The sequence below is a fragment of the Neomonachus schauinslandi genome, chromosome 4 (assembly GCF_002201575.2).
Source record: "Neomonachus schauinslandi chromosome 4, ASM220157v2, whole genome shotgun sequence".
Classification (NCBI taxonomy): Eukaryota; Metazoa; Chordata; class Mammalia; order Carnivora; family Phocidae; genus Neomonachus; species Neomonachus schauinslandi.
Window position 1 is genome coordinate 100,919,215 of NC_058406.1, and position 25,402 is coordinate 100,944,616.

At 48.3% G+C, this 25,402-nt stretch overlaps 1 protein-coding gene across 1 annotated transcript; it reads left to right on the forward strand.

The window, feature by feature from the left end:
- Positions 1 to 10,206: 10,206 nt before the first annotated feature.
- On the forward strand, positions 10,207 to 24,216 carry BCL9 (BCL9 transcription coactivator). The gene is made up of 7 exons (XM_021688095.2): positions 10,207 to 10,316; positions 11,324 to 11,640; positions 12,865 to 13,054; positions 14,180 to 14,279; positions 16,976 to 19,214; positions 20,444 to 20,704; positions 21,820 to 24,216. The coding sequence occupies exons 1-7, from the start codon at positions 10,264 to 10,266 to the stop codon at positions 22,935 to 22,937; spliced, it is 4,278 nt and encodes a 1,425-aa protein (XP_021543770.1). The 5' UTR covers positions 10,207 to 10,263; the 3' UTR covers positions 22,938 to 24,216.
- Positions 24,217 to 25,402: the final 1,186 nt, after the last annotated feature.

Sequence of the window (25,402 nt, forward strand, 5' to 3'; positions counted from 1 at the left end):
GGGCCCGGGTCCGCGTCCGTGTGTTTTGAGCCGGTTTGGGGGCAGGGGTAGCCACAGTCGCGGAGAGCCGTGGGGGTGGGGGGGAGGGGAGAAAGGGGCGGGGGTCGAGGTTGCGGATGTAGTGAGTTGAGTCTGGAGAAACCTGTGGGGGAGGAGGGGGGGCGTCCTTTGCCCACCGCTCTGTGAGCGGTGGGAAGAGACCGCGGCATCTCTCGATTTTTTAGGGGTTGTGTCCCAAGCACTGCTTGGAGAGGCTAAATGAGGAGATGGGACGGTCCCAGGGTCCTGGCTGGGATGAAGGGGCTTTTGAGGGGCGAGATGGAGAGCTAAATGAGGGAATTCGGGTCGAGTTTGGTGGGGTCTGTAAGACCCTGGCGGTGGATAGAGAGGTAAAGGGGACTTTGCAGGCCAGTGACTTGTTGAAGGGTGAGGGGAAGTGAAAGCTAAGAAGCGTGTAGGAGTAGTAAAGGGCTCCAGTAGGTGAGGTGCTGATGTCTAGGTCACTGAGTCATTGTGGGGGTCGTGGACACACCAGGGATTTCCAAAGTGGAACCCTGGTCATTGACCTTTGAAAGTTGCAAAGACTATTAAGATGTCACTGGTTAGTGTTGGGTGAGCCTGGTGAAATGGAGATATCCTAAGGAAAACAACAGCAGGGTTGGTTATGTTCAGAAGGAAGGGCCAGAGGCCTGTAATATTGTCGCTGGGGGCCTTACCTGAAGGCTCCCAAGCCTGAAGGAGGAGGCCTCAAATCTGTCCTCCAGGGGCCCTGGTCTCTGCTAGAGAGGAGGGACTTAGAGCCTAAGTTGCAGTCCAGTTGGGGACTGATAAAGTTAGTGGACAAGGCATCTCTTGCTGGAGAGCCTCTAGGATGGGATGAAATTGGTGCAAAGTTAGGCTTTGGTTAAGGCAAACATGGATAGATCCTTGGCGGTGACTTTAGTGGGAAAGTGATTTAGTGGCTCTGTAAAGAGATTCATTTGGGTCAGTGATGTGTGGTGGGTTACTAGCATTTGAAATATACAGGAATTAAGTGTTCATTCTTAGACCAGAGATTTGGACTCTTGTGCACAGAGCACAAAATGATGAATTGGAAGTAGCAGGTAGGAAGGATGAATAGTAAAATAGTTGGGAGGGCAAAAGGATATGGGTGGGTAACAGTCATGTGTGGGTTAAGAAGAACCTTTGACTCTTTGTGGAGATTCAGCCTGTTGTGTGTGATCGCCCTGTTGATTTTGTTTTTTGTCTTGATACTAGTGATCTGGGAAATTTTAGCAAGGAATTAATGTTACTGTGAATAATGTTTTGGTCACAAGTACAAATTTAAGAAAGATATCCTTACTAACTATTGAAAAAAGACTCAAGCTATTGAAGACAGAGATGAGTTAATAAAAGGAGAAGTTAGTTAGACGATGTAAGGATGTTTTGAAGGATGAGGATTCCACTAACTGGTGGTCTGAATAAGAAGAGAAAATTTAAGGCAAAGTGAGGGCATGGGTAACATTTCATAGTTTTAGGACTGAGGATCTAATGGTATTGAACCATTATAATATTATTTTGTAATAACAGTGTTGCAAATAAGGTGATAATAGTTCCACAAGATATGGTAGGTAGGTAAGGAGGTCATTGACTAAAAGATGAAGGAACAATTCCACACTGTTCTCTTCTTAGGAGGCAACTTGTATGTATTGTGGCTTTTGAGCTCAGGATCCCTGACCTGGATTTTTAGATGACTAGCATAGGTGAAAAAGTACTTATGTACATTGGAATTTATTCTGTGGAATATTTGCCCCATCGCCCCCAGGAGTGTCTGCTTTTGTAAATCAAAAGAAAATGCTCTCTGGCTTATAGGGGATAAAAAATACAGAGGTTTCACAAGTATTATAATCAACTAAATATTTGATCATAGTGACTTGGTATAGTGGTTAGAGTCCTTGAACTTGGAATCAGGAAACTGACTCTCCCATTGACTTATGGGACTTTGAACCAATCTTTCATGTTTATTGTCCAGTTTCCCCGTTTATGAAGTCGTGATACCACTGCCCTGACCACTCATAACCCATTGCAGCGCTTAACAAATGAATGCCTATCTGCAAAGTGCTTTGAACACTTCTGAGAATGAAAGATGATGTAGCCCAACTTTTTTCTCGCTTTTAAAAGATTACTCTCTCTCAGGAACAGAACAAATTCAGCCTTTGTAACAATTATGGCAGCATAGTTGATCAAGAAACAAAAAGGAGTACCTTTATACATCTGTCTTGTTCGATCATCTGAGTTTGGGTTTCTACTAATTTTGAAAGGTGATACCTTGTCCCCATTTAGTAGTGATGACAATTGTGGAATATAAGAAAAGGTCCCCATGGAAGAGTAGGAAATTCACAGCACATGCTGTGAATGCTCACCTAGGCTGATGCCCACCCTAAATTTGAGTGACCTTGGACGTGTTACGTGGCTTCATGGTGGCTTAATTTTCTTCCAACTATGAAGTAATGTTGGTGGAATAACTTGTCTGTCTGCCTTGGTCACTATGATGTTAGAATCTATAGGAACTTTATTTGTTCGAGAACAACTTTATTTGTTCTTAACCTCCTATGTCCTACATACCCCTTTGCCAACTAATGAAGCGTAGGACCTCTTTCAAGAATTGTGTTTTTGAAATGCATAAAAAAGAACATATAGACTTAGAAGTGACAGGGAAACAATTGTTTAACAAAATGTTAAACAATTATGATACAGTAATTTATATGCTTCTTTCTAACACATTAAATAATAAAGTGTAGCTGCAGATCTCACCTTACTGTGATTTTGAAGTAGGGATGGGTGTAAATATTGTGTTGGGATATCTGCAACAAGTGTAATGCCACGGGAAAGTGTCCTGTGGTTCGTCTTGGTGACAGTCACGGGATTGCTAATACTACCTACCGCTGGTTGTTCCCTCCCTTCACAATTGACGGCAGTGCTAACTTTTGCTAGAGGTGAGTGAGTACGAATGAAGATGGAAGTTTTCCCCCGGAAGTTCGCAGCTGCCACTAAGTCTGTCCACAGACCCCATGTGAGCCAGTGGGTCCCACATCAAGAACTCCTGCTCTAGACCAACTGATTTTTGAAAGTTAAATTTTCTTATGGCCACTTGCATTTTAGGCTTTGCAATATTTTTTCAGCATCTCCATCATGCTGAACACAAGGGCATAAAGAAGATATGAAATAAAAGTCCATTTTGCAACCTGTTGGTGACTGTTCTTGGTTGTGGAGAAAGTTAAAAACAATGATTAGCTTGAGGCTTTTGTGTCTGGTGGTTTTGCTTTTCTAATAAACAACCCCAGCTTCAATGGGATGGATTTGGGCTGCACTGCTCCATCTTCTTGCATTTTGAGTTTTAGTGGTTTTGCCTTCCTTCCCCATTTTTGACCTAATTATTTTCTCACTGCTCCTTCTAAATACTGTTTTGGCCTCAGAGCATTGGGGAATGGGTGGTTTTCTTTGCAATCAGTGTGAATTGGGGTATGAACTTCTCTATTCTTCTCACCCCTGTAGGACTGAATGTGGGGCTAGCTGGTGTCACTCCACTTTGACCTAAAAATCCCCTTCTGTTTGGGAGGCAGAGATCATTCTTGGAAAGTTCTTCTGTGTCCCAATGTAGAAGAGAGAGCAGAGTGGACATCTCGAAAGGTAAAGACACTGATGATGAACATACGACTTCTGTGATTCAATCTGAGTATTTTGGATTTTTGTTTGTTTCTGTAGGGTCTCTTGTAAGTTAAAACTACATTTGTTTCCCAAGGCAAAGGTCATCAAGTTAAATGCAAGTCAAAAGTGTAAGCGTAGTTACCTTCTGTTTTTCTGTGAGCAGGGACTTCCCGCAATAGCTCACTTCGTGGGAAAGGCAGGTGGTCGGAAGTTAAACAGGTATTTAGCATGTCTTCATTGGTTTGTGTAAATTCAAGGCAAGGGTAGCAAAACTTAAGCTCCAAGCTCATTATAATCCCTGGATCACCTAGCATTTCTTGAGTTTCTCCTGGGTGTTGGGTGCTGTGATAATGACCCTTTCCTCAGGGGGCTCTCTGTCTACACATAACAGGGATACAGTTTTTTAAGTGTTATAATAGGATTGTGACCATAATGCTATAAGGGACCCAGAGGACTTTCCTAAGGACAGTTGGGAATCAAGGAGAATTTCACAAAGAAGGGACATTTGTGCTGAAATTTTACTTTGGGTGACCATTATTCTAAATGATAGAAATTCATTTTTGAAGGCTTAACTTTTATCAAGACTCTTTAGTTTGATATAAGTTACTTGCTTGCTTAAGATTCGTCAGCTTAAAGGATAATAGAGGCATTCTGACCCTTCGAGTATGAAAACATGCATTAGTATTTTGTATGGAGCAAGGTTTTCTGTGCATGTGCATATGCATCGTATAGTTTTCTTTTCTCCGCATGTTGGGGAAAGATTGGTTCTTCCTATTGTGTACTTTTGCTGAGAGGAAGCTGTTAGGAATTGGCATGCCAGAAGTTAAGAATGAGCTCGGAATGGAATCTTGCGGCCTTTTAGTGCCACATTCTAAGTTTGATACTCTGCCTTTTATGGAGTAGTGGTCATAGCATAGAAATGAACTTTGTTAAACTTGACATTGTTGTAATAAACTTGACTTCTTAGAGCAGAAAAGTGGGAAAGGATCATTGGAGGAATTGAAATTGGAATTGTAGAGGTGATTCTGAGCTTGGTCAGATTATTTTGTGAATTTATTTACAACTTTGTGACAACCTTATAGAGTCTCCTTTGAAAGATTCCGAAATAATTTGGCCTTAGGACAATCTGGAACTTGCTTCTTCCTTGCAATTTCAAAACTATAAAATCTGGGCAAAGGGGGAGGCTCGGGGTTATAATTCTGTTTTACGAGGACTAATGTTAGAAATTGTCCTGCTTAGGGGCGCCTGGGTGGCTCAGTCGGTTAAGCGTCTGCCTTCGGCTCAGGTCATGATCCCAGGGTCCTGGGATCAAGCCCCACATCGGGCTCCCTGCTTGGTGGGGACCCTGCTTCTCCTTCTCCCTCTGCCTGCCTCTCTGCCTATTTGTTCTCTCTCTCTCTCTGTCAAATAAATAAATAAAATCTTTAAAAAAATTTAAAAAATAAAAAATAAAAAATAAAAAAAAATAAAAATAAATTGTCCTGCTTGACCAGTAGCTTGTTTTCTTGACTTATCTAGCCCCGTTCATTTTAGCGTTTTGCACACAGTAGGCACTCAGTCATGGAAATCATCTGGCCAGGTTGTTCAGCCCCACGTTCTCCCAAAAGCATGTGAAAATACCCTTCCTTGCTGAGTGCTTGCCGTGTAGAGTGAGGGTTCAGAGTAGGGAGGACTGCAACCGAGTTCACTCCGTGAATTCAACAGTGCGTCTGCAGTTTTGTCTCTTTCTCCTTCCCAGTCAGCTCCAGTTCTCTGTACGAACGAGGAATGGGCAGCAGCAAAAATGTGAGGGTTTTTTTCTTTCCTACGAAATGCCCAGAAATTTAGAAAGTAGAAACATCGATTTTATTTGCCCTTAGTATTTCCCAGTCTCTGAAAATAAAATGTGCAGCTGGGGAGGAGGGAAAGTCACAGGGGCCTTGAGATGTCTACCGATTGGATAATATACTCTTTAAAAATTGGAAGTTGATTCCCTTTACATGGGAGATGACAACTGCCTCTTAATCGAGCATTCTAGAATACATAGGAAATCTGCTCTTAAGATATGCAGTAACAAGATGTGTAGTTGATTTTTTTTTTTTTAAATCCATTTAGAAATTTTTCTTCTTTATCCTCATCCAGGTGAGGGCACCTTTGAGAACGGGGTTCCGGGACTCCTCCAACTCCTCACCTCCAGGATGAGCACTGCAGTATCGTGACCCTTGGGGTTTGGGTGAGTAGCCTGATGGATCGTAGTAGCACTAGAGAGCCTGGCTGGCTTAGAAAGATGAGCCTGGGGAAAAGCTTCAACTTTTGTTCAAGAGATATTTTTTGAGCAAATACCACATGCCAGGTGCTAGAGTAAGTGCTGGGAATACGGGGGATGGACAGGTCACTCTTGGTCCCTGCCTGTCCTTTCTGAAGAAGAAACTCTGAAGCCAGGATTTCATGCCTTCAGCGAAAATATTCAAATTCAATATGGAGGGTTGAGGTGAGGGAGAGGCCTGTCGGGAATGATGCCTGTGTGTGTGGCATGAGCAGCTGGGTGCCATCTACTGCAGGGTGGAAGACAGCAGGACAAATACTTTGGGGAGGGGGGCCATCTGGAGATGAAGAATTCCTCTCCCGTCTTGTTGAGTTTGAGACATCAAGGGAGGTATCAAGGTGGCATTTGTGGGTGCTGGTCCGCAGGGCAGAAGCTGAGCTGGGAACGGGAAACTGGGAGTTGTTGGCATGGAGAGAGCTTACCGAATGAGAAGAGAAGGGGCCCCAGGGTAGAGTCCCGAGGACCTCTGAGTTGTAGAGATTGAATAGAGAAGGGGCCGGCACAGGGGCAGACAGAGAGTGACCAGAGACGTGGGAGGAAATTTAGGGAAGTGGGGCACCATGGAAAGCGAAAGAGGAGAGTTTCAAGAAGGAAGCAGTCAGCTGGCAGACTAAGAGATGGAGTAAGATGAGGTTAGAACAGTGGCCAGTGGTGACCTTAACCAAAATAGTGGTTTCTGTGATTCGGGTGGGGGTGGCAGGTGGAAGTTGGTTTAAACTGGTGAAAGGGTGAATGGCAAGTAAGGAAGTGAAGACTGTGTGTGTCTTGTCAACTCTGGAGAAACTTGGCTCTGAAAGGGAATAATAACATGCTAGAGCTGGGCTTTGTTTTCCTGTAATTTTTTTTTGTTTTTTCCTCAATGCTGGAAGAGACTACCCCATGTCCAAGTGGTGACTGGAAGTATGCAGGAGATGGCGGGGAAGGTCAAAGGGAGAGAGTGAGAGCTCTCAGAAAGCTGGACGGAATGGGGCCTAGACCACCCGTGGTGGAACTGACCTTTGGGGAGAAGTGGGCTGTTTTGTCTGTTTCAATAACTGAGAAGAAGGAGGGGATAGATACTCTGAAAACAGGATTGCAGATTTGATGGTGAGCATGTCACATCCGGCCTGGTGACTTCTCTTCTTGTTAAGTCCTGGGCAAGACCATGCACTGAGAGAGGGGAGGGCGGGAAGGAAGGGGACAGTTGGAGATGAACAAACTACGAAATGCCATTCGGCAGGATAAGCTAGTGAGCTGGCTAGAGAATGGTAGTCATCCTAGTAGTAGTTCACCCACATGCTGATGTTGTACTGCTAAGCACTTTATTCCGTGCACCGGCTCCCCTTGTCCACCGAGTCCCCGTCTTGGCAGGCACCGGAGTGATGCAGAGCACAGCCGGGGTGCCTGGCCCCGCACCGGCTCTCCCACGTACTGGGGTATGGCTGGGGCAAACGGCTACACATTTCAGAGGCTCAGTTTCCTCATCTCTCAAATAGGGAGAGTAGGAGTACCTGCCTCCTGGTGCTGTGGTCAGTGAGTTTAGTATGTAGGGACAGTGCTTAAAAGAGTGTCTGACACCTAGTTAGGACGAATTTTAAATAGCATCTAAGAAGAAGAGGGAGAAACATTGAATAAGTAGATCTTAAAGTTAGGAGATTACTTTTTAGTGGAGGAAAAAATCTCTGTGTGTCTGTAATTAAGCATCTTCTGTGGAAGAGCTTTTCCAGTCCTTAAGGTAAACAGTTGAGTACCACCCTGCAAATGTAGACGCCAAAGAGCCTAATGTGAGTCTTTGGCAGATTTCTTTTGCTCGGCTAGGGCTAAGGCTAGGGTGACGTACTTCAACAACTCCCCTAGATCAGGAGTTGAAGACCCTGGATTTTGTTGCCCATCTCTCAGTGAGTCCACATGCTTGTTTCAGCCTTCTTTGCTGTCTCCACCCATAAAGTCATGGTAAGGAGGTGGCTTTGCGGAAGAGCAGGGTCAGGGATCACCGACGGCAAACCTGGGAGAAGCCCCTCCCACAGTTCATGTGTGCTAGGGCCACTCATCTGTACAATGCCTGTTGATCAAGCTTGAGCAACTCGCGAGAAGAGACTGTCTGTAGGAGTACTTTGAAATAAAAATGTCATATGCTCACAGTATTATTAGAAATCATCGTTGCTACCGGCTCCTCAGAAATGCCTGGCAGGTTGAGGCGATTTGATAGTTGTAGTATGTTCAGAGTTCCTTTGGAAAAAGAGTGCAACGCAAATGCCAGGTGTTTCTGTTCTGGGAGAAGCTGGGTCAGTCACGGAGGGTCCAACCACATCTTAGTACATCATGCTGACGATTATAGACAAGCCAAAGAACTTTAAAACAAGATTCCTGTCTTCAAAGAACACAGTCTTCATAGGGAGATAAAACATACACATAGGACTATTCAGTATGACATGTGATTGAGTGCTAGAATGCGTGATGCAGACAGAAAGTACCAGAAGTTACAGAAGGGGACTATCTAGGTGGTAACTGCTTTTCTGTTCCTGAGGTAAACGTTTTCTGATGGCTTTGTCCGTGCAAGATTCATTTGCTACTTCTATTTTACCAGTGATTCCTGATGTTTAGTGAGAGGTTACAAAATGGCTTATGATCACGTATGTCAAACTTGACAACCACGATCAATTTTATAGTTTAAACTGAAAAAAAAAAAAAGCTGAAGGTGGTGGGGGATAAAAATACAACCTTAAATGTAATCAAAACCAAAGTGTGTTTTAGGATGTTTTCTCCTAAGGTCGACATAGAAACATTCCATAACATTTTATTCTAGCTCTTTTTCTTGACTTCTTCACTTAAAAAGAAAAAAATGAAATCGGGTGCACCGAGAACTTCCATAAATCCTTTCAGTGTCTCAGGTCAAATAGCTGGGACTGTTGCAAATTTCCAAATGAAGAAAGAGACATTTAACACTTGACAGTGCTCCTACTCAGTGCCAAAACCTGGAATAAAACTCCCAGTCTTGGTCCAGTTCTGGAGTCTCTAAAGGGGTATGTGAGCTAGAACTAACCTGAGCTCCTTCTAACTCCCTTTGATCCTTCAGTCACAAATCCTACATCTTGTCTTCTCCTCCTTCGGTCCCATACTCCAGCGCCAAGATAGCAGAAGGTGGGGAGGGAGCTGAGGGGCCATTGGTTACCAGAAAACCATGTTGGACCTGCCCTGGAAGGAGAAGGGACTGAAAGTGTATCTTGGTTTTCCCTGAACTAGTCTAGGCTTCCTTAAGGAAAGGGCTTTCTCATTTGTTCTCTGGCTAGGTTTGGGAATATTTTCTTGACCTTTATGCTTCAAATCAGCCTTGCAAATTGGCTCAGAAAATATCTTAGCTTTCAAAGATGTTCTTCTACCTTCAGCATTATGGATCATTCCCGTGCTTACCCATGCCTAGGGTCCCCGTCATTAAACAGTGAGAACGCAAGATGCATCCTTGGCATCATTTAATAGAAAGAGCGTGGACGTCACGGGGCAGAACTGATTGTACTTGGTGTTGCCTCCACAGCTGATTGCAGAAGTACCTCCTCCAAAGTCTCTCCACCCCGAGGCCCTGAGAATATGAACAGAGATTAATTTGTTGCGTGGTTGGAAACTGGGATGGGTTTGTTACACGGCAGTGCCATTGTTTGCCATCCGAGGTGAAAGACCAGATAGTTGCTTTGGGTTTGGGGTACCCTATGGTTTCAAGGCATTGTTTTGAGAAAAGAAAAACCCAAGTGTTTGACGGGTTTGTATTTGGAAGCAGAGAAGTGGGAGGGAGAATATAAAGTGTTTTTCTCATCTGCTCACAAACGCCCGGTACATGATAGCTGGTGGGAGGCTCGTGGGCTGGGCGGAAAGGCTTGTCCCCCTTGAGCTGCCTCAGCGCCAGCGCACGAACGCCGCCGCTCCTTTGACCGCGCCGGAAGCCGAGGAGTGACCTGGCTGCTGCCTCGTCGAGTCGGCTAGCGCTTTACCTTTGATCCTGTTGTAAGGGTGTTTTATGTCTTTTTGGGGGGCCTTTTCCCATAGTGTGCCCTGGAGATGCGAGATTTTCCTTTGGCAGCAGGAGGCACACCCCCGGAGAATGCTGGAGCTGCAAGGGGAAAGGACCCACTTCCACAGCGGAGAAAAACAAAGAGGAAAAGGGCGTACGGGGGGCCAGCGCTGAGGGACGCACCCAGCCAGCAGCGGGCCGCCACCGCCCTCAGCAGCTGTGTCTGCTGCCCGAGAGGAACTCGGTGAGCCCGTCCCTGTTTGTGACTGCAAGCTCAGGATTTCAATCAATGCATTCCAGTCACCCTAAAGTGAGGAGCTCTCCGTCAGGAAACACACAGAGGTAAGGGCGGGGGCCTGCCCCGCTGCCCCTCCGGGGGTGTCAGAGGTGGGCTGCCAACACTCACTGAGGGAACGGTGTGTGGAAATGGAAGCGAATGAGACCCGAGTGGGCAAAAGAAGAGAGAACAGACAAGTGACTAGGGACGGAAGAGCCAACAGGCTGCAGTGCGGTCAGACTTTGCGTTAGAGCTTTCCAGCCTTACGCTTTTGCCCGTTATTCCCTGACCGCGCCTCTCTACCGCCCCTCCCCGCCCCCCCCCCCCCCCCCCCCCCCAGCCAAAGCGCAGAGGAAGGGCCCTCAGAGTCCGCCCGGTCCGGGGTACCAACCCTGGCACGTGAGGGCGAGGAGGCCTAGGGTCCTAGGACATCCACACCGGCCCCCCGCCGCTGTGAAGTTTTTTCCTGTGCCCCACAGTACTTAAGTTGATATTTTTTAAAGAGTGTTTTCCTCATCCCTTGGGGCACCGGTGAGTGTATGTGCCCTGGTGTGTGATACTGCGTGCTGGAGTGATTCGTATCCGGGAGGGTTTCCCTAACCTGCCGCTCACCAGCGGGTTTCCTCTCCCGCTCGCTGGGTCCTGCTCCCTGCCCGTATTTTCCAGCAGGGAAGCTAGGCTCTCGCTACAGCTGTTCCTTGTCGTCAGCCAGGGGCTGGGTAGTATTTTGATCTTAACGATGCCTGTTTGTTTACTCTGAGCTAGTCTTAGTGTGAGAGTCACTTCCCTATGTACATAGAAACCATTGTCCTTTATTGACAGAAGCCCTAGAGATGGGTCCCCATGTGACTCTAGGGTTCCCGAGACCTGGCAGGCCACTCTGCCTGAGCCTCCTCTCAGCGCCAAGATGAGAGCGGGGTCGGAGGGAGCGAGGCAGGAACTGAGGTGAAAGGTGGGGCGGGTGCTTAGTCCTCTGCGGCTCCTTGACCTACTCTAGAAACTGCTTCTCCCTGATTTGGGCCGACCAGCTGTATCCGGCATCTGATCTCCCTTTATTATTTGTCTCTTTTAGTAGCCCTAAGTCAAAGCAGGAGGTGATGGTCCGTCCCCCTACAGTGATGTCCCCATCTGGAAACCCCCAGCTGGATTCCAAATTCTCCAATCAGGGTAAACAGGGGGGCTCAGCCAGCCAATCCCAGCCATCCCCCTGTGACTCCAAGAGTGGGGGCCATACCCCTAAAGCACTCCCTGGCCCAGGTGGGAGCATGGGGCTGAAGAATGGGGCTGGAAATGGTGCCAAGGGCAAGGGGAAAAGGGAGCGAAGTATTTCCGCCGACTCCTTTGATCAGAGAGATCCTGGGACTCCAAACGATGACTCTGACATTAAAGGTATGTCTATAAGATCTTTGAGACTCAGAGGGAAGTAGGTGTTCCCGAGGGAAGGCCTCTGACGTTGGTGGGTGCCGGAGAGCCTAATAGCAGCCAAGTGGGGAGAGTAGGTATCAGATTCAGGAGTGTATGTCACAGCTTATTAAGATGGAGCTGTGTCCTCTCATTTTCCTACTGACTGAAGAACAGTTTGGAACCACCCTGTGGAGGAGTTCTCGCTCTTGAGGAGGCACGTGTGTCGGGGGTTATGGCAGGATGTTCCACGGCCCTCCCCACGTTCTTAGGGATGTTTCTGGCCCCCCTGCGATTGACACTTCCGTATCCAGCTCCAGTTTGTCTCTGCCAGTGGCCCACACTGGAGCCGTCTTCCCGGCATCTCTCCTCTTCTCTGTCAGATTAACCCTCTGAGACTTGGGTTCTGTGCTCTCTGGCTTCCACTTGCCAGAGTTGTAGGCACCAGAGGAAGCGCTGGTGCTGGTGGGGGGGGGGGTCGCAGCTGATTCCCGCGTGGCAGGACCGAGGGGCTACGTGTGCTAGAAACCGGGGAGGCAGCAAAACAGAGCCAGCCGGGGAGAATGTGGGGCCGGCGGCTGTGGCTTCTGTTGTTTTCCCTCCTAGTATCAAACCAAAAGTCTTAACTATAGGCCAGAGTGTGAAGTTGCATTCCATGAGTGGAAGTGCGACCCCTCCCCCCCCACCAATCCAAATTAGAAATGAAAACCTGGGTGGTTGCTCTCCCCGTCTCTCCTTCCTTCCTCAGGTATCTGTGGGAGGCCTGGCAGGAGGGCCAGCACTATGCTGGGTGCTGGGGGGCACGGTCAGCAAGGTGCAGTTGCTGTCCCCAGCAGTTTGAGTGCACCCGGATGGCAGCTCATTAAATAATTACGATGAAATGTGATAAATGCTGCAGTCAGAGGATTTGGGGGCTCTGGGTTCAACTCACAGGGGCATCCAGTCCAAGAGATTCCAAAAAGGTTTCCAGGAAGGAGGGACATTTGCGCTAATGTCTGAAAGGTGCGCCGGGGAGAGTACAGAGGTGAGGGGGGAAGAGTGCTTTGTAATTCGTCATTTCGGGAGAAGCAGTTTGGAATTTTTATGAGGTGGAGAGGTCTCCTCTTAGCAAGGTACTCACTCCTTGAAATTCTCAAGGCGAGTTTGTGTTGTGCTGTAAGTGCTGGCAGAAGCTTTTTTCTTTCTGTGACACGAGTCTTTCCATTCTTTCAGAATGTAATTCTGCTGACCACATAAAGTCCCAGGATTCCCAGCACACGCCACACTCGATGACCCCGTCCAATGCTACGGCCCCCAGGTCTTCCACCCCCTCCCATGGCCAGACTACTGCCCCGGAGCCCACACCTGCTCAGAAGACTCCCGCCAAAGTGGTGTATGTGTTTTCTACTGAGATGGCCAATAAGTAAGTTAACGGCTGGGTCTCGCTCTTGGCATGGCTTGTGTGTTTGGACACCGAAGTTCTTATTCCCACTGAAGGTTAATCCTTGTTTTCCCCTCACTGGTGTTATTACCACTTAAAGTTAACAGTACAGCAAGGGGTAAAAGAAAATAAAATATGAAACCTCCCTACCCTCTCTCCCTAGAGGCAGCCACTGATGATGCTTCTTTGGCTTTCCTTCCGGAAAGTTTTTATGTTTATAATATACATGCAGATCTTTTTTAAACACAGAAGAGATTGATTACACAATATCCACTTTTCCGGGCGCCTGGGTGGCTCAGTCGGTTAAGCCACTACCTTCGGCTCAGGTCATGATCCCAGAGTCCTGGGATCAAGTCCCACATCAGGCTTCCAGCTCAGCGGGGAGCCTGCTTCTCCCTCTGACCCTCTCCCCTCTCATGCTGTTTCTCTCTCTCTCTCAAATAAATAAGTAAAATCTTTAAAATAAAAAAAAATTAAAAATAAATATATAAATAAAAAATATCCACTTTTCCGTAATCGAGCATTCTTTTTTAAATAACACAAATAATACGTGTCTGTCTCAGAATAATTAGAAAATATCACTAAAAAGAAAAATATGTCTGGAATGCATAGAGATAACTACTGTGAATGTTTGGGTACCTGTGTTTCCGGTAGATGGATCAGCAGATTTTTTAGTGACTTACTTAATTTATAGAAAATGTGAATTACCCTACATACCTACAGAGTGAATTTCCACAGCGTTAGATTATCATTAGGTGTTGTGAGATTTCATGTTCCCCTTTCATGGTTGGGGCTTTGACCTCGGATTCTATAAAACACCTACCACAGTGTATTGGTTTGAAGGAGAAAATCTTGGGGTTTTTTTTAATGTCTCTTTTGAGATTTGCTAATGGCTATCATTAGATTTCACAAGTCTGGTGGTAAATGATAGACACGAATAATGAAAACCTGTGTTTCTTGATTCTTCCTCAACATTTCTGGTGGCTCTCTATACAGAACCACCCTCCTTCCCCTCTCACAAGTTCAGTCTGGGGTTAACGTGCTTTGGAATTACAGGGAGTGGAACAGAAGCAAGTCCTAGTGGGTGCCTCTCTTTCATCTCTGCAGAGCTGCAGAAGCTGTGTTGAAGGGCCAGGTTGAAACTATCGTCTCTTTCCACATCCAGAACATCTCCAACAGCAAGACAGAGCGAAGCACAGCCCCTCTGGTAGGCCATTTTGGAAGTGGAGTGTGGTTTAAAGGCTCTCTGGTGGCTGTAAAGGTGGGAGATGGGGAATGTCATTGACGGGGAGACAGTCTTGGTGGTACAAGCCGCATTCTGGGCATCTCACCTCCTTGTGGCATTGCGTGGGTTCAGGCAGATCGCACTGTACTGGCCTTTCCTTTAGCAGGCTGGGGTACTGACGGGTTACTAGGAGAGGAAGACCCAGAATAAGAAAGGACTTATATGGAGATCTTCAATTTCTTTCATGCTGCCATCTCTGGGAAAATCTGAATTCGGACCCTGTGTACAGGGCCGGTTTTTAAGAACTAACAAACACGCTTGAGTTGGTTGCAGAATAGAAAAGGCATAAGTGAAGCCACAGTACTGGAGTACGTGCTGATAATACCATAATTAGAGTCTCAGTGACTTTCAAAATGATTCTTACTTCAAAGTGAGAGGACCTTTGAATGCTTTTAATTGCTTGATATTTCCAAAATTATAATAAACGTTAGTCTGTCTCCTGTCTGGAGCTTAAGTACCTGCCATAAACCACATTAGAAAAAGCATGCAGTGGTTGTTTGAATACATGGAACGTTCCACATGGAACCAAAAGCTGTTTCTGTGACTAGCATTGTCAAGGCATCCCACCGAATGCCGTGGGGACACAAAGAGGTTCAAGACACAGTCCCTGCTTTCAGGAAACATAAAATCTAGTACTCAGTGGGATCTTCGACATGGGAAAAGTTAAGTGACAATAAATGAGTCAAATGACAATTCAAGATAAAATAGACATTTTTGTCTGTGTCGTGTATCAGTGAAGTCCCTCTCCATTGACACAGCAGAGCTTGGCTTTTCTAGACTTAGAAAAAGCATTTCACATTCCTCATACATCTGTGCTATTCAAGAAGGGTAGGGGATGGATGTACATAACGTTTAAAATGTATGTATATTTTAATTTATACTTAAAAGTTTTATACATATGTGTATATAACATTTAAAATTTAAATTGTCCTGGAATGCACAGGGAATAGTGCAGTGCAAGCCAATATTTGATCGACTTAACAGCAGATCTTAACTATAGTTTTCACCTCTACCTTCTCTGGGACTGAAATGAGTCAGAAAAGGAGCTAAGGATGGAATTGGGAAAAATCAAAATCACCGATCGCTCCCAATCTAGAATCAAAAGGGTGGCACTAAGCTGCTGCTTCTGTCCTGGTCACATGACACGAAGTCAGTGCCCATCCCGAATGAACACACAAAAGCTGGCCAACAAACCCAAACTTAAAATGGCACCGGAAGGAAAATTAAGGTGACCTCCCCACTGCATCGAGGGAGGGAGTCAGGGACCCGGACGACACCGAGCACGTGCAGAGTCATGCACGTTCGGCCAGCCTTCCCCACCCCAGTCTCTGTCTGCAGACATCTGTGCCTGGATACCTGCAAGGGAAACATTTATATACATACCCACAGAATGTGAACACTCGAAGATAGGCTTTGTGTTTATGCAACACAGACTGTTCGATGCAGAGATACACATAATGCTTCGTGTACAAATTTGCACACAGGGAAACATTCCAGAGAGCAAGTGCGGAGGTAAGGAAGAGCCTTAGAGGTTTGGAAATACAGACTGGATTAAGTGAGCAAGTAGGAACAAAAGAAGATCAAAAAAGGGGGCCGTGCAGCTCGCTGGAGGCTGGTGATAGACCCCTGCGATGGGGTTTTTTAGGCCGGGCTCTCATGTTCTCCCTTAGGACCCTGCCTTCAGCACCATCAGCGGTGCCAGGGTTCAGCCCCAGCACACATATGTCCCTCTTCCAGACACTAACAGCATCCGTGTCACCTACTGCAGGGGAGGGTGCTTTCACCCAGGACTTAGCGTAGCGTCGGTACTTAATAAATAATAATGAGGCTATTCTCCAACCTATAAAAAGGGCAGTCTGCTGCCTATTGGAAAGAACAGATCAAGAGACACCGTGAGCTAGATAGCCTCAGATTTCTCCCCAGACGCTTCCTGCCTGCGGATTCTCTTACTACAGTTAATGTACAAATTCTTATCAAATATGGAATCAGTGATCACACACTGAAAACAGAAACCAGAGCCGTCAGGCTCCCTGGAAACTCAAGGAGAGGAGTACTTTGGTAGTCACCATGCCAGAGGGCACGCTGAAACGGAGCGGTCCTCCTGCTTCCCCTGGCTGGTGGAGTACAGAGCTGTAAGTGACAAGTACTTTCTCTTTCAGTTGAAAACATCAGGCCTCTTGATTGACAGTGAGAAGCCTACGTACCCAGTTGTACTTTCGGGGAAAAGAAAAAGGTGTTAGGTACAGCCTCCCACATACCAAGAAACTAATCTCTCTTTGAATCAGAAACACACAGTAGACATGTGATATCAAACCTGTTCCTCGAAATAGATACTCAAATGTATTCGCTTTGGCAGAGTGGCTCTCCCCTGGCATGCTTATAAAGTTATTGAAACCTAATCTTCAGCAAGGGAAAGAGGATGCCATTTGATGGTAAAGTGGAAGGAAAAAATCTGAACGTCTCCGTGTCCGAGTGGGGTTGGCCATGGGCAGTTTCCACGGCAAATGTCAGAGTAGATTTATGGGCCTGGGACAAATCCTTTATAACCTGTCTTGCTTTTTTTTAATTGCCTTTCTATACAATTTACCAGTGATTTTTAAAATCTCGTTTGTCTTCAGAACACACAGATATCTGCCCTTCGGAATGATCCGAAACCCCTCCCACCACAGCCCCCAGCTCCAGCCAACCAGGACCAGAATGCTTCCCAGAATACCAGACTGCAGCCGACCCCACCCACTCCGGCACCAGCACCCAAGCCCGCTGCACCCCCACGCGCCCTGGACCGGGATAGTCCCGGGGTGGAAAACAAACTGATTGCTTCCGTAGGCAGTCCTGCCAGCTCCACTCCACTGCCCCCCGACGGTACCGGGCCGAACTCGACCCCCAATAACCGAGCAGTGACCCCTGTCTCCCAGGGCAGCAGTAGCTCTTCAGCAGATCCCAAAGCCCCTCCGCCTGCACCGGTGTCCAGCGGAGAGCCCCCCACACTGGGAGAGAACCCCGATGGACTGTCTCAAGAGCAGCTGGAGCACCGGGAGCGCTCCTTACAAACGCTCCGAGATATCCAACGTATGCTTTTCCCCGATGAGAAAGAATTCACAGGAGGACAAAGTGGGGGACCCCAGCAGAATGCTGGGGTACTAGATGGACCTCAGAAAAAACCGGAAGGGCCGATACAGGCCATGATGGCTCAATCCCAAAGCCTAGGGAAGGGCCCCGGGCCCCGGACAGATGTGGGAGCTCCATTTGGCCCTCAGGGCCATAGAGATGTGCCCTTTTCTCCCGATGAAATGGTTCCACCTTCCATGAACTCCCAGCCTGGGCCCCTGGGACCCGAGCACCTGGACCATATGACCCCCGAGCAGATAGCATGGCTGAAACTGCAGCAGGAGTTCTACGAGGAGAAGAGGAGGAAGCAGGAGCAAGTGGTGGTGCAGCAGTGCTCCCTCCAGGACATGATGGTCCACCAGCATGGGCCGCGGGGCGTGGTCCGAGGGCCTCCCCCTCCGTACCAGATGGCCCCCAGTGAAGGCTGGGGGCCTGGTGGGGCAGAGCCCTTTGCCGACGGGATCAACATGCCCCATTCTCTGCCCCCGAGGGGCATGGCTCCCCACCCCAACATGCCGGGGAGCCAGATGCGCCTCCCCGGATTTGCAGGAATGATCAGCTCAGAAATGGAGGGGCCGAATGTCCCCAACCCGGCATCTAGACCAGGTCTTTCTGGAGTCAGTTGGCCAGACGATGTGCCAAAAATCGCGGATGGCCGAAACTTCCCGCCTGGCCAGGGTGTCTTCAGTGGTCCTGGCCGAGGGGAACGCTTCCCAAACCCCCAGGGACTGTCCGAAGAGATGTTTCAACAGCAGCTGGCCGAGAAGCAGCTGGGTCTCCCCCCGGGGATGAGCCTGGAAGGCATCAGGCCCAGCATGGAGATGAATAGGATGATCCCAGGCTCCCAGCGACACATGGAGCCTGGGAATAATCCCATCTTCCCTCGAATACCCGTCGAGGGCCCTCTGAGTCCCTCCAGGGGTGACTTTCCAAAAGGAATGCCCCCGCAGATGGGCCCTGGTCGGGAACTTGAGTTTGGGATGGTTCCTAGTGGGATGAAGGGAGATGTCAGTCTAAACGTCAGCTTGGGATCCAACCCTCAGATGATACCTCAGAAGATGAGAGAGGCTGGGGCGGGCCCTGAGGAGATGATGAAATTACGCCCAGGTGGCACAGACGTGCTGCCTGCTCAGCAGAAGATGGTGCCCCTGCCCTTTGGGGAGCACCCCCAGCAAGAGTACGGCATGGGCCCCAGGCCATTCCTCCCCATGTCTCAGGGTCCAGGCAGCAACAGCAGCTTGCGGAATCTCAGAGAACCAGTTGGGCCCGACCAAAGGACTAACAGCCGGCTCAGTCACATGCCACCACTACCTCTCAACCCTTCCAGTAACCCCACTAGCCTCAGCGCCGCTCCTCCAGTTCAGCGTGGCCTGGGGCGGAAGCCCTTGGATATGTCTGTGGCGGGCGGCCAGGTACATTCCCCAGGCATTAACCCTCTGAAATCTCCCACGATGCGCCAGGTCCAGTCGCCGATGCTGGGCTCGCCGTCGGGGAACCTCAAGTCCCCCCAGACTCCATCGCAGCTGGCAGGCGTGCTGGCGGGCCCAGCTGCTGCTTCCATTAAGTCCCCCCCTGTCTTGGGGTCTGCCGCTGCTTCGCCTGTTCACCTCAAGTCTCCATCACTTCCTGCCCCGTCACCCGGATGGACCTCCTCTCCAAAACCTCCCCTTCAGAGTCCCGGGATCCCTCCAAACCATAAAGCACCCCTCACCATGGCCTCCCCAGCCATGCTGGGCAGTGTAGAGTCAGGTCAGTATGCTCGCATCCTCACCGTTGCACCTTGTAGCCGGAGATTGCAAAAGCCTCATTTATGTACTTTAAGGAAACTGGTGTCCTAACCTGATTATGCAACCGGAGGAGGTGGCCTTTGCCCAAACGGACGTATTCACCGCCAGGTGCATGGTCAGTACTTCTACGGGGTTCCGTGCAACTGTCCCATCCTGGCGGAGATACACGGCTCTTGGTGCCGAATATGGTCGTCAGATAGGACGGTTCCAAGGAGGAGGGAAAACGGGAAGCAGGTGTTATTTCACAGAGTAATTTACATCTGCACAGTGAACACATGTTGGTGAAATAAAATGCCTTGACAGTGGGCAAATGTGGCTTCTTTAAATACTAGACCCGCCCACTTGCAGGAGCTGCCCTCACGTCCACGGGCTCTGGGTATCATCCTAAGCAGAAAGGGGAGGCTGCTGAGAGACCCAAGTGGTTCTCATAAATACACGTGGACCACAGAGACAGTTACCAAAACCTTCTCCTTGGTAGACTGCTGTTCTCACAGATCAGCTGCAATTTGTCAGTATTTTCTTCCTAGGAGAAGCTCTCGCTGATGATGGTGGTTTTGTGACTGGGACCAGAGGGGGTCAGTGGAAGATGAGCACTGAGATGTAAATACTAGGTCCGTGTTGTCTTGGCTTGAGAAAAACTAGACTCAGAATAAGATAGAAAGTGTATCCTGCCCAGCTAAAGCATCTCTCTCTCTCTCAGTTGGGTAGCAGTTCACAAAAGCAGTACAGTGGAACAGCCTCCTCGGAACTCTTTAGTTCCAACATCTTGGTCGTGGAAATCAATCCGGCGTGTGCACAGGGTGATGCAGTTCGCACCTGGCGTCCGGTCGCTGGTCTGACTAAATACCCGAGTCCAGTTCTGAATTGGGAAGGGCAAGGGAGAGATCCGCCTATTTCACATTCTTTTCGGGGAAATGGTTGTCCGTAAACCATGCTTTTCCCAAGCTTGAGGTTCTATTTCTAACACATTCTTGGTGTGTTTGTCTTCACCTCTGCTGATCCTCTGCGGTCGCCCCTCTGCACACACACGGAGCTTGACTAGAAGATTGATGGTCTGTGTCCTGGGCCTAATAACACTGTCCTGTTCATCTGTCTCATTCCTGGCCTTGCTCGTTCATAACCAGAGGCCCAATAGCCTTCAAGAGGAGTCTAATTCCCTGCCCATTTTTGTTTTATTTTGCTTTCTTCTAGGTGGCCCCCCACCTCCTACAGCCAGCCAGTCTGCCTCTGTGAATATCCCTGGAAGTCTTCCCTCTAGTACACCTTACACCATGCCTCCAGAGCCGACCCTTTCCCAGAACCCGCTGTCTATTATGATGTCTCGAATGTCCAAGTTCGCAATGCCCAGTTCTACCCCTTTATACCACGACGCCATCAAGACTGTGGCCAGCTCCGATGACGACTCCCCTCCAGCTCGTTCTCCCAACTTGCCATCAATGAATAATATGCCAGGTAAGAAATCACGAAGCTAGGATATGGAGCCAGTGTTAGACAAAAGAGAGACTTCTCGCATGCTTTTTTGACGGCTGCAGACCTCAACGGATGGAAGTGGGACGAGTCGAGAAAGAGTACCATCGGTAGAATTAAAGAGTCCTGAGTAGAGGAAGAAAATGAAAGCAATTTTGTATTCGTTTGATTCAGCGTGTTTATTAGAGAGTAGGTTTCCTTAGAGTTCTTAACATTTTCCGTACAGAGGTTCTGATGCTTCTGTGTACCCGGAAGGGTTCTTTTTTTCCTTGTGAGGGGCTGGGAGTGGGGTGGGGATCCTCCTGGAGCAATGCTGAAAGCCGTTTCTTTTTAACATGCTGATCTGTAGTTCTCAAGTGTTTTTCTGGAAGGACAGCCTCCAACCACAAGCAGCCACAGGATTTCAGACAGGGAAAAGCCCCCATTTCCTAGCAAGCACCGTCCTCACCATACTCAGTGGTAATTCTATAGAGAAACCAAATACTTAAATGTCCCAGAGACTGTGGTAGAACCAGCAGGCTTTCCTTTTCTGTTAAAGTTATCGTTTCTTTAACATTTCATATACCCTAGAGTTTGAAATGCTCTCTTTTGTAAGGCAGTATAAAAAAAGATAATGCCAAATGTCAGTTGGTGAAGGACTGTTTGGTTTCCTTGTTATTTCTGATTCCTGGACTTGCAGGACTGATTAACCCTCTTTCTCCAAAGAGGACCATACCTAAGTCATTCAGACAAAATCGTTTCTTCTATATGAAATCATGTCTCCAACGAAGAAGGCTAAATTGGTTTGCATATTAATTTGTAATTTTTCACCCAGGAGACTTTCTTCTTACTTGTTTTCTTCATACCCTTATGTCATACAGTTTAAGACTCAAAATATATCCTCTTGTAGAGCTGTTTGTTGGCTTGTATGCTCCAAAATGTATTTTAATCTTGTTGAGGGCAGGGATTTCGTCTTGTATGTTTTCCCAGCAGAGTCCCTTGCACATTTGATACACGAACATTTTGTTGTTGTTGTTGTTGTTGTTGTTAATTGGATTTATTAGAGTTTTTCTAAGTTGCTCTTGGTTAAGGTGATTCCTTTGATATCTTTATTTTTCTAGGAATGGGCATTAATACACAGAATCCTCGAATTTCAGGTCCAAACCCCGTGGTTCCGATGCCAACCCTCAGCCCAATGGGAATGACCCAACCACTTTCTCACTCCAATCAGATGCCCTCTCCGAGTGCCATGGGACCCAACATACCTCCTCATGGGGTCCCAATGGGGCCCAGCTTGATGTCACACAATCCTATCATGGGGCATGGGTCCCAGGAGCCTCCAATGGTACCTCAAGGACGGATGGGTTTCCCTCAGGGCTTCCCTCCAGTACAGTCTCCTCCACAGCAGGTTCCATTCCCTCACAATGGCCCCAGTGGGGGGCAGGGCAACTTCCCAGGAGGTATGGGTTTCCCAGGAGAAGGCCCCCTCGGCCGCCCCAGCACCCTGCCTCAGAGTTCAGCAGATGCAGCACTTTGCAAGCCTGGAGGCCCCGGGGGTCCTGACTCCTTCGCTGTCCTGGGGAACAGCATGCCTTCGGTGTTTACAGACCCAGATCTGCAGGAGGTCATCCGACCTGGAGCCGCCGGAATACCGGAGTTCGATCTGTCTCGCATTATTCCATCTGAGAAGCCTAGCCAGACACTGCAATATTTCCCTCGAGGCGAAGTCCCAGGCCGTAAACAGCCCCAGGGTCCTGGACCTGGGTTTTCGCACATGCAGGGGATGATGGGTGAACAAGCCCCCAGAATGGGACTAGCATTACCTGGCATGGGAGGCCCAGGGCCAGTGGGAACTCCGGACATCCCTCTTGGTACAGCCCCATCCATGCCGGGCCACAACCCAATGAGACCACCAGCCTTTCTCCAGCAAGGCATGATGGGACCTCACCATCGGATGATGTCACCAGCACAATCTACCATGCCCGGCCAGCCCACCCTGATGAGCAATCCAGCTGCTGCCGTGGGCATGATTCCTGGCAAGGATCGGGGGCCTGCTGGGCTCTACACCCACCCTGGGCCTGTGGGCTCTCCAGGCATGATGATGTCCATGCAGGGCATGATGGGACCCCAACAGAACATCATGATCCCCCCACAGATGAGGCCCCGGGGCATGGCCGCCGACGTGGGCATGGGTGGATTTAGCCAAGGACCTGGCAACCCAGGAAACATGATGTTTTAAGCTGCTAAGATTGGATGTGCCGATCCTTGTCAAGATGAGATTCCAGGTCCTGAGAGCTGCTTTGAGGGAGTTCCAGGAGTACTGTTGGTCATGCAATAGGAGAACAGAGACCCGAGGGCTGCTTTGGGGGTGGGGGGAACTCGAGAATGTATGGATTTACCTGAAAACAAATGATTCATTTAATCAACAGGTGTGTTTTTTTTAAGATTTATTTTTTAAAAATTATTTTTGTGGACTTGGGTATCCCATGATGGCACCTACTTTTGGGAATCTGTAGCTGTGCTTTGAGAATTGCCATCGGTCATGTGTTGCACCGTTCTCTGTATGTTTACGTCCTTTGGACTGGCTTCTCCCAGGATTCTTTTCTGGTTTTGATTTTTGCTTTGGGCTTTATTTTTTTGTGTACTGTACTATATTGTAAAAGGGATTTTAGCAGAGACTTTAGTCTTTGGGACAAGAGGAGAACAGGAATGCTGGGCTGTTTACTTTAGGTGGAGAATCCATCTTCAGACCTTTGGACTATTTTCTTTCAACTCCAGTGTATAGAAAAAAAACCAAACTACGACCTCAGAGCAGAGTATTAATGAAAAGCACAAAAAAAGGAACTAAGTTCAGCGAGGGGTGGGGGGAGGGGGGAGATTTTTCTTTTTAAAAATAATGAAGCTTAGGACGTTTGTTTTTCAGTTCGAGTGCTCTCCGGCACTTGTCTGTCTCTCCCAGTCTGCAAACCCACCTTCACGTTTTTCTCTCGGTTTCCCTCCCCTCCCCCTCCGCATCCCCTTGGTTAAGTGTGTTTCCTCCCTCATCCCCGTGCCCTGCCACCGACAACCCCTGCTTTCCTCCTCTTTCCCTTTGGCAGCTGCAATACATGGTGTTATTTGGGGGAAGTAAATCTAAGGAAGCCTCGCCTTCCAGGTGGAGTGTCGTCCGGGCTCCGGCTCTGGCTCGGGGAGGGAAAGGCCACTGTGCTTGGGATGCTCGATGGTCTTCTTTTCCCTTTCTTCTCTTCCTGGACATGCCCTTCCCTGCCCACCTTGTTTTCTGTTCTCCTTTGATTAGGAATTCCCAAGTGAATTTTATCAATGTGGGAGTGGAACAGATGCTAAAAGCTACCCAGGATTTTGTTTTTGTTTTTGTTTTTGATTTTGTGGTTCCTTCCCTTCCCTCCCCCTCCCATGCGTAAAACGTTCTGTGTAACCTCCATTAAATTTGGTACAAAACCACTCACCAGAGCTGTGGTGTCAGAAAAATAAAATATATTGTTTCTTACAAAATCGAATTGCCTTTTTTGTTCACTTGGATTCCGGTTTGCTCGGTATTGGGCACGGTAGCTGCCACATGACCCAAGAAGCACAGCAGCTTTGTATTGCAGTTGGTTGATAAAGAAGTTTAGGGGAAGTCTACAGAAGTGCCTGCCCAGGTGAAGCGTCTTCCCTGCGGATGAGGAATAACCACTCGGGAGATTTATCCCGCGTACCTGTCCTATCTCAGTCTTGGAAGCCTAGCTGTAGGCAGAAGAGCAACCCCAGTAGGTCCCCAGTGCTGAAATTTACCTCTAGAGGTAATTAATGGTCTTTACCAGGAATTTCTGTAAGAGCCAAGGTAATGGTGTGAAGTAATTAAGGCTAAAGGTATATTTTCCGTCATCTGCATAAGCTCGGAAATGTCCCTGGATCATGCTAAGGTAAAACATTACTACTGTACCTGCAAATCGTGGTTTTCCACAGTCCGTGGGTTTCTGTCTCCCTTCCCCCGGCATCCCCTCTGGGGCTCTGCCCAGTCTGGGCCCCGCTCACCTCCCACCACCCTCCCTCAGCGCAGCAGCGTGCCTCCTGCCAGGTACCTGTCTGCAGGACTAGCTGTTGGTGTTTCTGTGCATTGGGGTTCGTTCTGGTGTGGGTATCTCTTTGAGTCCTGGGCGTTTTTAGCTGGGTGAGTGGGCGTCTGCGTGCGTGTTTGTTCGTAGGTGAGAAGAGGGCTGAGCAGCAGGTGCAGAGTCCTGCAAACTTGTATAAACCGGGCCCTGCTGGTGTTCTACGGTAGGAGTTCTTCCTGTGACTTTCTCTCTTCTCTTCCACTGCTGGCGGCCCTGTCGTCTCAGTAACACGACAGACCCAGGCAACAAAAGTGAGCCGACTGTTGCAGCGCCTCCCCCACCAGTCACCTCCATGCCCATGCTCCTGCTAATCTTTGAGGGGCCTAAGACGTAGGTGCTAATCATCGCCTTTGCCAATGAGAAAGCGGAGCTCAAGTTTAAGAATTCTGGCACAATCAGATCTATTCAGATGGGCCTGCGTGGTGAACATTTCATGCTAGGAGAGTAAAATGAGCGTTTGATTTCATGAATTTAGCCATATTGCTCGGTTCTCTCGCTTTGAGGCGTATGGAAGAGAGCAGGCAAACAGCTCAGCACGGGGAACGACGAGATGAGAGCCCTAACCAAGGAAGGTTGCGACCCGGCATCT

Coding starts and splice junctions, on each gene's coding strand:
- BCL9 (XM_021688095.2), top strand. CDS start 10,264: ATGCATTCCAGTCACCCTAAAGTGAGGAGCTCTCCGTCAGGAAACACA. Junction 11,641..12,864: donor CGATGACTCTGACATTAAAG/GTATGTCTATAA, acceptor CCATTCTTTCAG/AATGTAATTCTGCTGACCAC. Junction 14,280..16,975: donor AGCGAAGCACAGCCCCTCTG/GTAGGCCATTTT, acceptor GTTTGTCTTCAG/AACACACAGATATCTGCCCT.